The 16,758-nt window shown below is 42.5% G+C and overlaps 2 protein-coding genes across 5 annotated transcripts; one reads left to right on the top strand and one right to left on the bottom strand.

The window, feature by feature from the left end:
- LOC110017398 (CD209 antigen-like protein E) lies at positions 1 to 16,188 on the bottom strand. The gene is made up of 6 exons (XM_023951124.1): positions 16,012 to 16,188; positions 15,827 to 15,928; positions 12,082 to 12,216; positions 3,698 to 3,840; positions 1,201 to 1,304; positions 1 to 629 (listed from the first exon to the last, which is right to left on the bottom strand). The coding sequence occupies exons 1-6, from the start codon at positions 16,184 to 16,186 to the stop codon at positions 470 to 472; spliced, it is 819 nt and encodes a 272-aa protein (XP_023806892.1). The 5' UTR covers positions 16,187 to 16,188; the 3' UTR covers positions 1 to 469.
- LOC111946787 (uncharacterized protein K02A2.6-like) lies at positions 7,023 to 11,462 on the top strand. Of its 4 annotated transcripts, none has more exons than XM_023951123.1 (2): positions 7,023 to 7,901; positions 10,890 to 11,417. In XM_023951123.1, exons 1-2 carry the CDS (start codon positions 7,651 to 7,653, stop codon positions 11,392 to 11,394), a joined length of 756 nt encoding a protein of 251 aa, XP_023806891.1. In that variant the 5' UTR covers positions 7,023 to 7,650; the 3' UTR covers positions 11,395 to 11,417. The 4 variants fall into 4 exon arrangements, 2 of the variants coding, with proteins under 2 accessions (XP_023806891.1, XP_023806890.1); XR_002872543.1 differs by lacking the exon at positions 7,023 to 7,901 and adding an exon at positions 7,949 to 8,941 and having other exon boundaries at positions 10,890 to 11,462; XR_002872542.1 differs by lacking the exon at positions 7,023 to 7,901 and adding an exon at positions 7,949 to 8,946 and having other exon boundaries at positions 10,890 to 11,462.
- Positions 16,189 to 16,758: the final 570 nt, after the last annotated feature.

Below are 16,758 nucleotides of genomic sequence, written 5' to 3'. Positions count from 1 at the left end.
TGTAATTTTGTTTGTCAAACTTTACGGCAGAAGATTTTTACACACAGATGCAGATTTTTGGTGTGTAAGTTCTCACATTCTATGTTACAAGTTCTCACATCAAATCTACAAGCTCGTCCTTTTTGGAACATATTTACCTTCGTAGACAACACTGTGTAAGAAGCCACTTGATATTGAAATCTCATTCAACTGGAGTCAAGAAAAGCAAAAAAGAATTTCTTCGATTGGCAATGAAATGTCAAATTTAAAAACAAAATCTTCAGACATAAAGTAGATTTTAATAAAATAATTGATTACATTTTTCAAGTGAGGACTATTTTTTTAGAATAGTTTTCTCACTTTTAAAGTTAGCTGCAGGTATTTTTTACCTTAGAAAAAGAAGCAAATATGTTTTGGATTGTCTTGTACCCTGTAATTCTTCTCAGAGGTGAAAAAAAAGATGAAACTACATCTTAATTTAAAGTAATTTTCAATCAAATAAAGTTCCTTCTTTTTCACAGATCCACCGTAGAGAAGTTTCACATGAAATATCATTCCAAGATCCAGGAGTTCCTCTAATTTCAGCACAGTCTTCGTCTCCGTAACGTATGCTTCCACCACCATTATCAGGCTGATTTTCCCCCCAGAACCTGTCAGGTCAGAAAATAAAAGGATCTGATTAAGACAGCATACAAATATGCATACAAGTATTTGTGTTTCTTAAGTGTATGTGTAAGGGTTAATGGCCGACGAAGTGTGCGTTATTACTTTTTAATGCACGCCGTGGAAGCCTTCCGCGAAGTGCGTTAACAAGTAATAACGCACACTTCGAAGGCAATTAACCTGCTTATACCATGGTCACTTAAAAAAAAACTTAAAAAGCAATACATATTAACCAGCTTTTAGTCCTTAATTCTTTTTTTTTTCCGATTTGGATTGCTTTTCTCACAAAAAGCGGACTATTTGTTACGTGTTGCGGCTCATAGCGCCGCATCACGTGACATGTGACCATGGTATAAATATATATATATATATATATATATATATATATATATATATATATATATATATAAACGTGTAGGTATGTGTGTGTGTGTGTGTGTGTTACTTTTGTGCTTTTTACTCCACTAGATAAAAACAATTATAATCAAATGCAAGAAGGTAAACCGACCCCCAGCCCACTCTGTGTTTTAGTAGCACTGATCCAGACTGAACACTCACTTCAGAGTCAGAGGACTTCCATCTACCCATTTCCAGGTCCCCTCCTGGACTTTGTCAGTCAGTCCAATCCAGACTGATTGATCTCTGAATTCAAAAAGAAAAGTCTGCAAAAAATTTAAAAAATTGTGTTGCATTTTTGCTTTGACTCATAATGCTGTTCTGCAGCCTTTCAACATGTTTTGAAAAAATAAAAAAGACACACTTTCAAAATGTAAAACTTAACGTAAACTAATGATTTAAACACATTTAAATTTAAATAGAATACCATCAAAAAATGTATTATTATCTTACGTTACAAAACAAGCATAAGCACAATACAGATGATATCAACAAATTAATGAATCCTTTTTTGTCTTTTTTTTTTGATATTTTAATTATTTTTTTCTTTTAACTAGTTTTATATGTGTATGTAAATACATTTATTTATTTATTCTATTAATTTTTAAGTCGCTCTTACCATTTCATATGCCTATTAAGGTTTATGTAATTATTTGTTTTTTGTTTATGTTTTATATATATTTTAATTTTATTCCTTTTACATTTTATTACACTCCAGTGTTTTCCTCTGAGGGATCCTCCATATCGGTGACTGACCCTTCTCAGTAAACGGGGTCGCTGCAGTGGGATCTCCTGGGTCAGACTCTTTTGATCGGATCTGGGGGTTTCTGTGGTTGTGTTCTCCGTGAACTTGGGTTGGGGGGGTCGCTGATGTGGACATGTCCCCAAAATATCGTTTCCCCACTTCAGGACAAAGCATGGTCTCTACATTCTATCATTTTATCACTTTTTTATTTATTTATTATTATTTTTTTGATGTGTGTGGGTGTGTGTGTGTGTGTGTTTGCGGGGGGGGGGGGGGGGGGGGGGGGTTGTCGCACGGTTTGTTTTGTCATCTTGTTTTTAAATTTTATTGTATTTTATGCACAGCACTTTGAGTGACATATGTTGTTGAAAAGGTGCTATATAAATAAAGGTTGATTTGATTTGATTTGAAACAAGCTTCTCTCCATCAATGTTTTATTGAAGGATTCCTGTGGCTCACAGGTTTAAAGTGGGCAATACTGTAATCAGCCTTCTAAGAAAGATCAATTTGTCAAAGTAACAATTAGTTTATAACAAACGTCTTTGATTCTTTCTGGATCCATTTTCAATTTACAGTACAATGCTAACTTATCCTCATTAAAGCGAAAAAAGGAAAAAAAACTTTCAGTGGAACAGTCAGAAGTAAGAGCTCTGCCTCCCCCTCGCCGTCCCCAGAGTTTACACATTTCCTGGATGCCCCACACCTGACTTTCATCCATTTAATCAACCACAGCATACTTTAGCTTTGAACTGAGTGAAGTTCAGTGCGAAGTATTGTTTGCCTTCCTTACCGAGCGTTATATTTGGACCTGATCTTTTGTCTCCTGATCCTGTGTCTGACTCTGCACCCCCTTTTTTTGCATTCAAAAGCTGCCTCTGTTAGCTCAAAACTGTCCCAGAGCTCCTCTGCTTGGAGATATGGTCCTCCCGGGAGACACGGTTCTTCTGAGTCCGGCAGCTCGCGTAACAAAGCACTCTCCCCTGCCTGCACACACAAAGCTACAAGTCCCGCCCCTTTGCACAGAGACGTGGTCCGGTTGCGTGGAACAGCCGGCCGGTTCTGTGGTCGCGCTCCAAAGCTTTCTCTGGAGCGCCACGTGACGCAAAGCCAGCGCAGTAGTGACCTACGATCAGAATAATAAACTGTTTATATGCACCATGATCGTATCAACAATTGGCATAACCCACCTATCTCGATTGGAAAGAAATTTTGATCCGAACGAGTCTGATCAGGGCAGAGTATTTCTAACGGCGTGTTTACATGGCGCATGTTTTTTCTGATTACACGTTTATTCCGATTACTTTTGTCCAATTAAACGCAGCTTTTGTCACCTGTAAACAACATCATATATACGTATACTTCTATTCACTCTGGTGCCAGCTCTTTGGTCTGATTTCATGTTGCTGAGACTGTCAGAGCGGATTTCTGAAGAGTACCGGTACTGTTGTGTTGGATTACTGTGAGGTTTTTTTTTCTTCTTTTCCTTTTTTTGTGTCAGGAGATTTTTGTTGTCTTGTTTGTGGAAGTTGTTCACAAGATTTGGATTTACTTGACTGCTCACATCTAGACAGATTGAAGTGGATTATGTCGCGTGGAACTAGTTCTTTTTGGAGTTTTGCCTCTTCCTCTTCTCTGAGTCTCCTATTAGTCCTATTTGATTCATGCTGTAAGGATGACTCTGTCATATTTCTTCCTTGCAATTTCTGTTTTCCCTCACTAACTCTATCCTGTGTTTTAGATTTCCACAATGTGGGGCTGACTGCAGTTATCACTTCCTCCTTTGTTTGGACTGATTTGGGTTGTCCTCACTAAATAATTATTTTATTGTTTTTGTTGATGCTGTTTAAATCTTTTTTGTTGTATTTTCTTAAAAAGAAGTAATCCAAAACAGACACAAACTAAAGAAACAAGCACCTTTTCATATTTGGTGTTTACCACCAGATCAGCTCCTCTGGCTCTGCAGAACTTTCTTGCTTCATCCCAGGACTTAGACTTCACAGAGAAGAAGTAACAAGAGGAACAAAATCCAGTCCATCCTGCAGGACATCCTGGTTTCCCTGGAGAACATTTAAAACTTAAAGCAATTCACAATTAGCACACTACTGAAAACAAGCAGATTAGATGTCTTTTACATCCACAGAATCAGAATTTGTGCAAAACCTCTGCAAAAATTTACAGAATGTCACTTTCTGTTCCTCCTACTTGGTGTCAAGAAATGGTTTTATTACCTATCAGGTATTTTTATATCAGTTAAAACAACATTACAACCTGGCCTGTTATGTGCTCTAATACCAATTAATAAGGAACTATTTGTTAACTTTACCAAAGTTGCACATCAAGCTTAACAGGCTATAGGTGTTAATGCAGAAAATATGGCAAGATCTTTTTTCTTTACAGTCACAGTCCCATTCACCCACACAAACACACATTCACACACTGATGGTGGCTCCACTGCTGAACACTGGTGCCAACCTCAACCACTAAGAGCAATCAGGGGTTTGGTGTCTTCCCCAAGGACACTTAGACACATGAGCAGGCAAGGTGGGAACTAAACCTGCAATCCTCAGAACAGAGATTGACTGCTCTATCTATGCACCACAGTGTCAAGTTAAAATTTTAACAGAATAATAATTTTAAAAAAGCTGTTATTATTATGAATCAATTTATTTTCTTACAATTAACGCCATCAACTTATTCACACTAAGTAAACTTTTACCATTATTAATGTTCTTAAATGTTTCTGTGGATTAGTAGCTTGAGTTCCATGAAATAATGAAAGATGCTGCTTTTATCCATCCATGCATATTCTTCTGCTCATGGAATGGGTGGTGGGGGCAGAAGTCTAAGCAGAGAATCCCGGACTTCCCTCTCCCCAGTCTCTTCCTCCAGCTCCTCTGGGAGGACCCCAAGTGTTCCCAGGCCAGCCAACAGATATAGTCTCTCCAGCGTGTCCTGAGTCTTCCCCTGGCCTTCATCCATTGGGACATGCCTGGAACATCCGGACCAGATGCCCGAGGCACCTCAACTGGATCCTCAGGATGTGGGGACCAGCGGTTCTACTCCGAGCTCTCTGCGGGTGACCGAGCTTCTCACCCTGTCTCTAAGGGAGCACCCAGCCACCAAAAGGAGGAAGCCCATTTCAGAGACTTGTATTCGGGACCTGATTCTTTCAATCATGACCCAGACCTCATGACCATAGATTTAGATCTAGATTTGCTTTATTGTCATTGTGCATAGTACAATGAAATTGAAGCATCGCCACCAGTAAGAACAGCAAGGAAGGGAAAATAAAAAAACATTTTAATACAATAAAATCAAACAAACAAACAGTATGTACAAGTGTGCAAATATAAACTGTAATGAAGAGTGCCGAAATTATTGTGCAAAATTGCGTACGAAAACTGTGTGTAAACATGTCAGAAGTGCAAGAGGTGGTAATGAGGTAGAGTGTTGACACTGTGGACAGAGTAAGTAAACAGGAATATGGATTTTATCTGTGCATTTGGGAATTGAGGATAGTTATTGGCTTTGGAAAGAAGCTGTTTTTGAGTCTGTTCGTTTTGCTTGAGATGCCTCTGTAGCGCCTCCCAGAGGGCAGCAGGTTGAACAGGTCTGTGTGAACTGTCCTTGATAATGTTATGAGCCCTAGTGATGCAGCGCGTGGAGTAGATGTCCGTCAGGGTCGGGAGAGGGCGTCCAATGATTTTCTGAGCCGTCTCTACGACTCTCTGCAGTCTCTTCTTATCCGCGGCCATGCAGCTGCCGAACCAAACAGTTATGCAGTAAGTAAGCAGGCTCTGGATGGATGACTGGTAGAAGGTCAGCAGCAGGTTGGTGGAGGGGTGGTGTTGGGTGGTTTTATGGCGAGCAAAGAAGCAATTAAGCTCCTCTGCCCGTGTAGCATCTGGAGCTGCTGAGGACACATCACAGCCCCTGAAGTTTGTAATGTCCTGGAGGCCCCGCCAAACTTATCGCGGATTATTGCTGGAAATGTGAGCCTCTAAACACATCCTGTGGTCTGCCTTGGCTGCTTTAACTCCTCTTTTCAAGTCAGCTCGGGCAGCACTGTATAGTGCTCCGTCCCCTGACCTGAAGGCAGCGTCTCGAGCTCTAAGGAGGGAGTGGACTTGGGTAGTCATCCAGGGTTTCTGGTTTGGAAAAACCCTGATGGTTTTGTCCACAATCACATTCCCAATGCAGAACTGTATGTAGTCCAGCACTGTTCCTGTGAGTGTCTCCAGCTCCTGGTGGTGGAATAAGTCCCAGTCTGTCTGCAGGAAGCAGTCCTGCAGCATGGGAAGAGCATCCTTAGTCCGGGTTGTGATGGTCTTTTTGGTCTGCCTGGATTGGCGTCTGAGGGGGGTGTAGGCCGGGAAGAGCAGGAGAGAAAGATGGTCTGACTGTCTGAGGTGGGGGAGGGGCGTGGCTCTGTATGCATGCATGATGTTCGTGTAGACATGATCCAGAGTGTTCTTCCTCCTTGTAGAACACTTCACATGCTAGTAGAACTTCGGGAGAACAGTCTTTAAGTTGGCCTTATTAAAGTCTCCTGCCACAATATGAACGCCATCGGGGTGAGCCCGCTGCTGTTTGTTTATGGCGTTCAGCAGGAGAGAGAGCGCTGTGTTTTCGTTGGCGTCCGGCAACATGTACACAGCAGTCACAACAGTCAGCTCTCTTGGAAGAAAAAACGTCCGACATCTAACAGACATGAGCTCCACGTCGGAGTAGCAGTGCTGGTCGATGATCGTTCCGTTGTTGCACCAGTTTTCGTGCACGTAAACACAGAGTCCCCCCCCCCTGCTCTTACTGGAGTCCTTTGTTCTGGCCCCGCGCAGCACAGTGCGGCCCTCGAGTTGCACGCTAGCGTCGGGTATGTCCGGGTGAAGCCAAGTTTCTGTGATGATGAGCACACAGCAGATGTTGACATGGTGATTCCCAACCAGCTGTAGTCTCAATAGGTGAGTATTAAAAAGAACGAACATCGACCGGTGAATTGAGAGTTTTCTTTTCTGGCTCAGCTCTCTCTTCCCCACAACAGACCATTATAGCAAACGCATAACAGCAGATGCTGCTCCAATCTGCCCGTCGATCTCATGCTCCGATCTTCCCTCACTCGTGAACAAGACCCAGAGATCCTTAAACTCCTCTACTTGTGGCAGGAGCCCTCTATCCACCCAGAAAGGACAAACTACCTGTCTCCGGACAAGGATCATGGCCTCAGACCTAGCGGTGGTGTCCCTCATCCCAGCCCCTTCTCACTCTGCAGCAAAGCACCCTACCACAATACATGCTGGACATCCTGGCTCGATGAAGCCAACAGGACAACATCATCTGCAAAGAGCAGAAAGGAAATCCTGTGGTCCCAAAACCAGACTTCCTCCGCCCCCTGGCTGTGTGGTATTATACATGTTGGGGGTAAAACCCTAGTTAAGGAGATGTCATGAGAGGCGGGCCCACGAGGGGGCGCGCTAGGGAGAGTTCAGGACTGTGTGGTTGTTTTCCGGTTGTTGAATAAAGCAGTCTACAGCACGTCCCGTCCCGGAGCCTTCTTGATAAAACAACAACACGACATGGTGACAGAAGTGGGATGCTGTTGGACTGACTGAACAAAAAAAAAGTTAAAGACAAAAAAGAAAAAGAAAGAGACCGGCGGAGCACGGCAAGTTCAGGGCATGTCCGAGGACGAAATGGCAGCGCCGCAAGCTACCCCATGTGCTACGTTTACCATACAACCTCCTGAGTCGTTTGACTTCACAAAACCACAAGAATGGGAGCGATGGATAAGACGTTTTGAGCGCTTTCGGCTCGCAAGCAACCTTAGCGTGACGTCGGAAGAAAACTAGGTAAACACGTTGGTTTACTGCATGGGGGACGAAGCAGAAGACGTGCTGAGAGGGCTAACGCTAACGGCGGATGAAAGGAAACAGTATGCAGCGGTAAAAGCCGGGCTAGACTCGTTCTTTGTGCCCAAGAAGAACGTAATTTATGAAAGAGCCAAGTTTAATCGGCGTGTGCAGCAGCCGGAAGAAACTGTGGATTCCTTCATAACGGCGCTTTATGGGCTAGCCGAACACTGTGACTATGGACAGCTACGTGATGAACTGATCCGCGACAGGTTAGTGGTTTGCTTGAGAAACACAGCCCTGTCTGAAAAGTTACAGCTAGATGACAGACTAACCCTGGACACTGCCATCATAAAAGCTAGGCAATCTGAAGAAGTTAGGCGACAGCAGTCAGACTTAAGAGGAGAAAGCAGCAGTGCTAAGTGCTCAAATGTCGATGCTGTTCAAGCTAAGAACTACAGAAAGCCCAGATTTCCTGCTAAGGCTCAAGCACAGTCACAAATGCAGACCAAGTTCAGACAAAATGCACGTCCACCTCATGCTCAAATGCTAACCTGCAATAGATGTGGGAAGGTGCCCTCACATGCAAAATCAGAATGTCCTGCAAAAGAAGCTGCATGTCACACGTGTGGAAAAAAAGGACATTATGGCAAAGTTTGCAGAAGCAATATAAAGTCTGTGAATGCAGTGACTGCAGAGGAAGAAGGCTTTTTTCTAGGAACTGTTAATGCTGGTGCAGACCCATGGTCGGTGCAGCTTCAAGTAAGACACAAGAAAGTGCGCTTCAAAATAGACACTGGCGCTGATGTTACTGCCCTACCCGCCGATGTTTACCGGGAAATAACAGGAGGAGAAGCTGCAAAACATCTGGTGAAGCCAAAGCGTCTGCTGTTTGGACCAGGTGGCAACGTGCTTCACGTCCTGGGGGTGGCAAAAGAAACACTGCGCAGCGGAAAAAAGACAGCCTCAGCAGACATTTATGTAGTGGAAGATCTTCATACTGCCCTGCTGGGGTTACCAGCTATAAAACAGCTTCAGCTTGTGTCCAGAGTCAACAACATCACCGTGGAGACGGTGAAACAGTTATATCCCCGTCTGTGCAGCGGTCTAGGCCTTGTGCAGAGGCCATATTCAATCAAACTGCAACCAGATGCTGTGCCCTTCTCTCTGCAGACTCCACGCAGGGTCCCACTACCTCTCATGGGCAAAGTGAAGGAGGAGATAGACCGCATGGAAAAAATGGGCATCATCACCAAAGTTGAAGATCCCACTGAATGGTGTGCAGGGATGGTAGTGGTCCCTAAGAAATCAGGTGCAGTACGTCTCTGTGTGGACTTCACCAACATGAACCAAGCAGTTCGCAGAGAAAAATTTATCCTGCCTTCCGTTGAGCACACGTTAGGGATGCTAGCAGGTGCAACAGTTTTTAGCAAACTGGATGCCAACATGGGCTTCTGGTAGGTGCCATTAACAGAGGAGTCTGCTAAGTACACCACTTTCATAACACCTTTTGGGCACTACTATTTTAATCGGTTGCCATTTGGCATTGCATCAGCCCCAGAACATTTTCAGAAAATGATGGTGACTGAGGTGACCAGCGGCCTAGCAGGTGTGCTGGCCGACATTCTGGTTTGGGGCAAGACCCAGGAAGAGCACGATGTGTGGCTGCATGCGTTGCTGGAGAAAGCACAAAAGGCAGGCATCACACTAAATATCGATAAATGTGAGTTCACATGCCACACAGTCAGATTTTTGGGTCATGTGATCTCAGCAGCAGGGGTCGAGCCAGACCCAGAAAAGACAAGTGCAGTTCAGGAGATGAGTACACCCACCAATGTCAGTGAACTGAGGAGTTTCCTGGGCATGGTGAACCAGTTGGGGCGGTTCATACCAAATCTGGCAGAGAAAGACAAAGTTTTGCGGGATCTGCTGTCGAAAAAGAACCACTGGTACTGGGGGCCAGAGCAGCAGACAGCTTTTGAAAGACTAAAAAAAGAACTTTCATCACCACCAGTGCCCACACTGTATGACCCAAACAGTGAGCTGAAAATCTCCGCTGATGCATCCTCTTTTGGACTGGGAGCGGTTCTGCTGCAGAAAAACAATGCTGAGTGGGCGCCTGTAGCGTATGCATCCAGGGCGATGACAGCGACTGAGCAGCGATATGCACAGGTGGAGAAAGAGGCGCTGGCTGCGACATGGGCGTGTGAAAGTTTCAGCTGCTTTGTTCTGGGCAGATCATTTGTGTTGGAAACTGACCATAAGCCTTTGGTGAGTCTGCTGGGTGGCAAAGCGTTAGACGACCTTCCACCTAGGATCCAAAGATTTAGAATGAGGCTCATGCGCGACAACTACAAAATCTCGCATGTTGCTGGAAAAAACTTATGGACAGCAGACACCCTGTCACGCGCCCCCCTCAGAGCATCAGGAGCACACACAGGTGCAAGCCTGCTAGAGGACACTAATATCTATGTGGACTCTGTCATCAGCAACCTACCTGTCAGTGGAGACTATCTGAGCAACCTTCGTGATCATCTGAAAGCAGACAGTGCATGTGCTGCGCTGATGGAGTTCTGTAGAGATGGGTGGCCAGATAAAAACAGACTGCAGGGGGTGTTGAAACAGTACTGGGCTGAAAGAGCTGTACTGACGGTGCACGATGGACTGCTGCTGCGGGGCACAAGGCTAGTCATCCCATCGTCTTTGCGTAATGATGTGCTAGAAAAATTACATGAAGGACACATGGGCGTGACAAAGTGCAGGGAAAGGGCCAAACAAACAGTATGGTGGCCGGGGCTCAGTAATCAGTTGAGTGACATGGTGTTAAGATGCCGCACTTGCATCCAAGAGAGAACCAATGTTAAAGAGCCACTGATGCCAAGTCAGATGCCGGACAGGCCTTGGCAAAGACTCGGAGCTGATCTGTTCACACTGGACAGCAAAGAATATCTGCTCGTCGTGGATTATTTTTCCCGTTTTGTGGAAATTGCACAGCTCTCATATACACGGTCCATGGATGTGGTGGTGCACCTGAAGTCGATTTTTGCACGTCATGGCATTCCTCAGGTTCTTGTGACAGATAACGGGCCGCAGTTCTCAGGTAGCCACTTTCAGGCTTTTGCAGCATGTTACGGCTTTGAACATGTAACAAGCAGCCCCAGGTTTCCACAAAGTAATGGAGAGGCCGAACGCGCTGTACAGACTGTTAAGAGACTGTTGAAAAAGTCATCTGATCCGTACCGTGCTTTGCTTGCATACAGAGCAACACCTCTACAAAACGGCTACAGTCCAGCTGAGCTGTTAATGGGGCGTCGACTTCGCACTACTGTTCCTGCCCTTCCGTCCCTGTTGGATCCAGCTCTGCCTGACTACCACACGTTGGGAGCCAAAGAGAGGGAGAAGAGGTGGAGAGATGCAAGAACCTTTGACAAGCGACACAAAGCGAGAAACCTTGAACCACTGGTTCCTGGGCAAGAGGTCTGGATCACAGATGCGAGAGCTCAAGGTACAGTGATTTCTGCGCATGAGGCTCCCCGCTCGTATCGCATCAAAGTGCCTCAGGGCACACTGAGAAGAAACCGACACCACCTGGTGTCAATGCAGACTGACGGAGAGGGAGTCGAACCTGTTGATGAACCTGTGGGAGAAGATACACTTACTCCGGCTCCAACAGACCAGACACCACACAGTGGAGAAAATATCACAGAGACTGTCCGCACAAGGTCAGGAAGAGTCGTCAGGAAACCAGATAGACTTAACTTGTAAATGAAAAAAAAAACAAAGAAAGTAAATAAGGATGTTTGAGTTTATTAGAATGGGATGGTTTGAAAAAGAAAAAAAAAGGGAATGTCATTGATTTTGTCATACAAGTAAAGATGTATAAATGCCCTTTGTTTTGTTTTAAGAAAGGGAGATGTGGTATTATACATGTTGGGGGTAAAACCCTAGTTAAGGAGATGTCATGAGAGGCAGGCCCACGAGGGGGCGCGCTAGGGAGAGTTCAGGACTGTGTGGTTGTTTTCCGGTTGTTGAATAAAGCAGTCTACAGCACGTCCCGTCCCGGAGCCTTCTTGATAAAACAACAACACGACAGTCTGCTCCCATAAAGAGTATAAGCAGAACCAGTGATCGGGTCAGACTGCCTGCTGGCTACGCAAACCAAGCTCCTGCTCTGGTTACACAGATACCGGACAGCCCTCAGGAAGGCTCCCCAGACCCCACACTCCCAGAGCCCCGGGGGACGCCGTCGAACGCCTTCTCCAAATTCATAAAACGCAGAGACTGGAGGAGCAAACTCCCACAAACCATCCAACGCCCTGAAGAGGGTGTACAGTTGGTCCACATTATCACTACCAGGACAGAAACCTTGTCCCTCCAGATGGGCATTGAAAACTCTCAGGAGAACAATGTATCTTCACAAAGTAGATTTTTACTCAGGATTTTCATACTTACTCTGTTTAAAGTCCATCAGCTTCTTGGCTGTTTCAATGTGGCTGGAATTCATCCTCTCAATAACAGCATTCAGATGCTCAGTCATATTTTCTTTGCTGTCAGAGATTTCTGACAAATTCTTTACTGAATCACCATCTGAAATGAATTCAGGCCAAAAAAAACTTCATCAGTCATTTAATCACAGAATGGATGGTGGAAGTGCAGTTAGCTAACAAACTATCAGTTTAAAGGTGCACAGACAAGATTGACATTATTACCCAACAAGCTGATATAAGGATGTGTTCAGACTTGAAAGGTCTGTTGGTCTAGACTCTAGACAGAGTCAGTTTTTGGTTTATTTGTTCCACTTTGAGCATGGAGCACATTCAGACTGAGGAAACTCAGCGAACTGAAGCTCAGTCCGATTGGAAACAAACCAAGACCACATCAAAGATGGGTCAGAGACCAGGAAGCACGTAGTCCTATTCAGACTAAAAATTTGTTCCAGATTATTGGGGTAAACATTTGACTAGTTCATTTTAAACAAATCAAACGTGTCCAGTCTTAATACACCCTGAGAAATGGGAGCCTAAAGACAGATCTCCATGGAAAACATTTTTCAAAAACATATTATTTTCATTTTTCTCTTCTGAGCTGATATGTTTAAAATCATTAGTGAGTCTGATTTGTTAAACAAGTCTTTGTACCACGTTTTGTTTGCTTATACAAGGAAACAGAAACAGAAAAAGATATTTACGCATAGTTTCCTGCAAATATTGCTTAAGGTCCTGCCATAATAAAAGCAAAAAAAGGTCAAACATAAAACAGATCTTCATTTGACGTGCTGACCGATCACTGGTCGTTGTTTTCCTGTTTCTTTTTATTTATTACGGTCATCTTCCGCCGTTATTCGGCACTTAACTCCTTCTACAATTTTTAACCAATTTTAACCATTCAACTATTAAAATGTTTTTCAGCTTATTGGTGCTATGACTTTTTTTCCTTCAAATTCTTGTACTTTTCCAGATATTCCAGGTTTTCCAGGATTTTTGCTCCATTGAAATTCATAGGGGAGTCTTGGTGCATGAGGTCGCCGGTTCAAGACCCGGTTCTGACATTTTAAATGTCTTAACCATTCAACTATTAAACTGTTCAGCTCTTTCAGCTTATTGATGCTATGACTTTTTTTTTTTTTCAAATCTTTGAACTTTTTAAGATATTCCAGGATTTTCCAGGATTTTTTGCCCCATTGAAATACATGGAGAATTTTTCGTGCAGAAGTTCACAGGTAAACTCCTACAAATTTTCACCTATTTTAACCAATCAACTATTACAATGTTCAGCTCTTTCATCTTATTCCAGCTATGACTTTTGGTCCTTCAACTCCTTGAAATTTATGAGATCTCCTGGAATATTCCAGGATTTTCCAAGATTTTTGCTCCATTGGGCACACTTTGAAACCCTGTTTCTTTCAAACATTATAACTTCAACATACCTTTAGCTAGAGACACTGTTCAAACATTGAAATGCTCACAAGGCTTTGGACTTGAACATAAGTTTTGAAATTATTATGGGATGGCAACACCACCTATGATTTGGCGGCCATTTGTGCCAAAATGTGAGGCGATTTCGAACTCCTTTAGTTTTTTACCTATTTTAACCATTCTACTATTACAATGTTGAGCTCTTTCAGCTTATTTCTTTCAGCTAAAACTTGCAGTCCTTCAAATCTTTGAAATTCTTCAAGATATTCCAGGATTTTTGCCTTCATTGAAATACATGGGGAATCCTTGCGTTTAACTCCTACAGTTTTTTAAACTATTTTAACCATTCAACTATTACAATGTTCAGCTCTTTCAGCTTATTCCAGCTAGGACTTTTGGTCCTTCAATTCCTTGAACCTTTCAAGATATTCCAGGATATTCCAAGATTTTCCAGGATTTTTTGCTCCATTGGGCACACCTTGAAAACCTTTGCTTCTTTCAACCATTATAACTTCAATATACCTTTAGCTAGAGACACCTTTCAAACATTGAAATGCTCACAAGGCTTTGGAAATCAACATAGGTTTTGAAGTTATTATGGGATGGCAACGCAACCTACGGTTTGGCGGCCATTTTGTGCCAAATGTGAGGCGATTTTAAACTTCTTCAATTTTTCACCTACTTTAACCATTTTTCTATTACAATGTTCAGGTCGTTATATCTTATTCCTTTCAGCCATGACTCTTGGTACTTCAAATCCCTGAACCTTTCAAGATATTCCAGGATATTCTAAGATTTTTGCTCCATTGAAATACATTGAGAATCCTTGAAAACCTTTGCTTCTTTCAACCATTATAACTTCAACATAATTTTAGCTAGAGATACCGTTCAAACGTTAAAATGATCACAAGGCTTTGGACTACAAAACAAGTTTAGAAATTATTATGGGGAGGCAACACAACTGTAACTGAACATATTCAAATTCACTGGATCTGGACATATAAGGAATGTGGGCCTGGTTAGCAAAGAACCTCCGTTGCTATGGACGTCCAAAAGTACTTTTTCCGATTCGTCTGAAACTGACGTCGATTTGTTCGTCATCCCCAGGCGACCCAAACATAAAATGGTTGCTATGGAGATAAAATCAATAGAAAAGCCGCCATCTTGAAAAAAAGCGGGTTTTCCATCAACTTGTAACATGTAGCTTTTATCAATATGATACTCTCAAGCAATGTGTTTTTTTGAGTCAGTTGATGATACTGATTCCAATGCTAGCACTTTTAGCTTTTTAATCAACATCATCAAAAGTTATACCGTTCAACCATTTCTTCAACAATTTCAGCTTTCATGCGTAACTCCTTCTACAAATTTTGACCTATTTTAGCCATTCTACTGTTACAATGTTCAACTTTTTCAGCTTATTCCTGCTATGACTTTTGGTCCTTGAACTTCAACTTCAAGATATTCCAGGATTTTCCTGGACTCTTAAGACATTTCTTCAGTAAATTCAGATTTCATTCAGCAGTACAGCATTCAACCCTGCATTTTCTTCTGGAAATGCAGCTCCTTCTAGTTCTTTTCTTAGCTGTTACACTGAATATAGTCTTGAATAGATGACAGAAAAAACTGTTGACAAAAATGTATTAAAACTCAGATTTTGAAGCATTCGTGACCACCTGAAACAATCTTATTTGGCTTCTTTGACCTTGTTACACAACTGTCCAGTTTGACTGGTTCATCAAAATTACACTTATAAAACCTACCTCTTTCTGTTTTTGGTTTGCTTTACAATTTTAATTTAAACTGTTCTAGTTTATTTTAAAACTTTAAATATAGTGTGTCCTATACCACTCCATGTTGTGTTATAATAACACACTAAAAGTTTCTACAAAGACAGTGAGCCAAGTAAAAAAAACTATTTTAAAAATTAAAAAATCCATAGGCAACTTATAAAGCATCCTATATATAGTCAGACCTATTATCTGCACCACTGCAGGATAAATTTTTTAAGTTTGCAATCCTCCCATTTAAGCATGTTTTTGGACTGTGGGAGGAAGCAGAAAACCCGTGTGTGTGCTGGCAGAACATGCAAACTACACACAATATAAACCTAAGCTGGGACTTCACTATTTGAAACCAAAGTGTAAACCACCACATTACCATGCAGCCTCTAATTCTACAACTTCATAAAAGGCAAAAATTAAATTACATTTTTTACTTGAATTTCAAAGAAAGACAGAAACTTATTGTCACATTTGGTCTGTTGTGAGTTAAATACTCACAGAGGAGGCCAAGAATGACGAGTCCAGCCAGAAGAAGAACACTCAGCATAACCATGAAAGTAATAACACTGAGATAGCATCTCCTGTTGGACTTGATGGAAGCTATGGAGGGAAAATTAAAACTGTAACCACAATACACAATATAAAGTGAATTCAGGTTGTTTTATCTGTGAGTTCACTCTTACCTGGTGGATTTGATATGGAGACCTGGCAGACAGGATTTTTGGAATCAAGATTTCCATAAATGGCTTCCATTTTAAGGATGCAAAGTCTAAGAACATGTGAAACACTTGGCAGACTGATGTGTTCACCGAACAACTTTTCCTGCCACAGGTTGTCATAGATGCGGTGGAAAGTCATTGTGACAGGAAGCCTCGATGAAGTGAATCTAAGTGGGGTTACTAAAACAGAACAGAAGTTCCGCTTTTACTGTTATTTTAACTTGTCCTGTCCAACAGCTGAGCAAACAAATGTAAGCTGAAAGCTTCTTGTGTTGGACAGACTTTACTGTTACAATAGGGGGTTATGGCTTTCTGACACTTGTATACACAAAGTCAGTGGGGGACCGTGCATTACACTCTTGGGCCTTTAATAGTGCTACGTCTGAATCACTTAACCCTTCATTAAGCATTTTTATGCTTAACCCTTGTGCTATCCTAGGCACTTTAACATTGGCAGTTGGGTCATCTTGACCCACTAGACAGTGCGCAGAACCTTTTTTCTTCAATGATTTGTGATCTTCACTAGTTTCCATGGATTACATGAAATCCTCCTCACCTTTATCCACCTTTGTCACGGTAGGGATAACACGTCAATGTAAGGGTGGGGTCATAGGATAGCACAAGGGTTAATGAGGAGTTGAGGGGATCTAAATAAATAATATAAATCACTATACAAATGAAAACAACCTCATAATTTTGGAATATAATTTA

The sequence above is a fragment of the Oryzias latipes genome, chromosome 21 (assembly GCF_002234675.1).
Source record: "Oryzias latipes chromosome 21, ASM223467v1".
NCBI classification, from domain to species: domain Eukaryota; kingdom Metazoa; phylum Chordata; class Actinopteri; order Beloniformes; family Adrianichthyidae; genus Oryzias; species Oryzias latipes.
This window is presented reverse-complemented; position numbering and strand designations above follow the sequence as displayed.

What these genes read in the sequence shown, in the direction of transcription:
- LOC110017398 (XM_023951124.1), bottom strand. Translation starts at nt 16,186, where the DNA reads ATGACTTTCCACCGCATCTATGACAACCTGTGGCAGGAAAAGTTGTTC. An exon ending in TAAACACCAAATATGAAAAG is followed by an intron (nt 1,305 to 3,697) that starts GTGCTTGTTTCT and finishes AATTTTTTGCAG; the next exon opens with ACTTTTCTTTTTGAATTCAG. An exon ending in GGAAGTCCTCTGACTCTGAA is followed by an intron (nt 630 to 1,200) that starts GTGAGTGTTCAG and finishes CTGACCTGACAG; the next exon opens with GTTCTGGGGGGAAAATCAGC.
- LOC111946787 (XM_023951122.1), top strand. Translation starts at nt 9,205, where the DNA reads ATGATGGTGACTGAGGTGACCAGCGGCCTAGCAGGTGTGCTGGCCGAC. An exon ending in TAACGGGCCGCAGTTCTCAG is followed by an intron (nt 10,730 to 10,889) that starts GTAGCCACTTTC and finishes GCTTGCATACAG; the next exon opens with AGCAACACCTCTACAAAACG.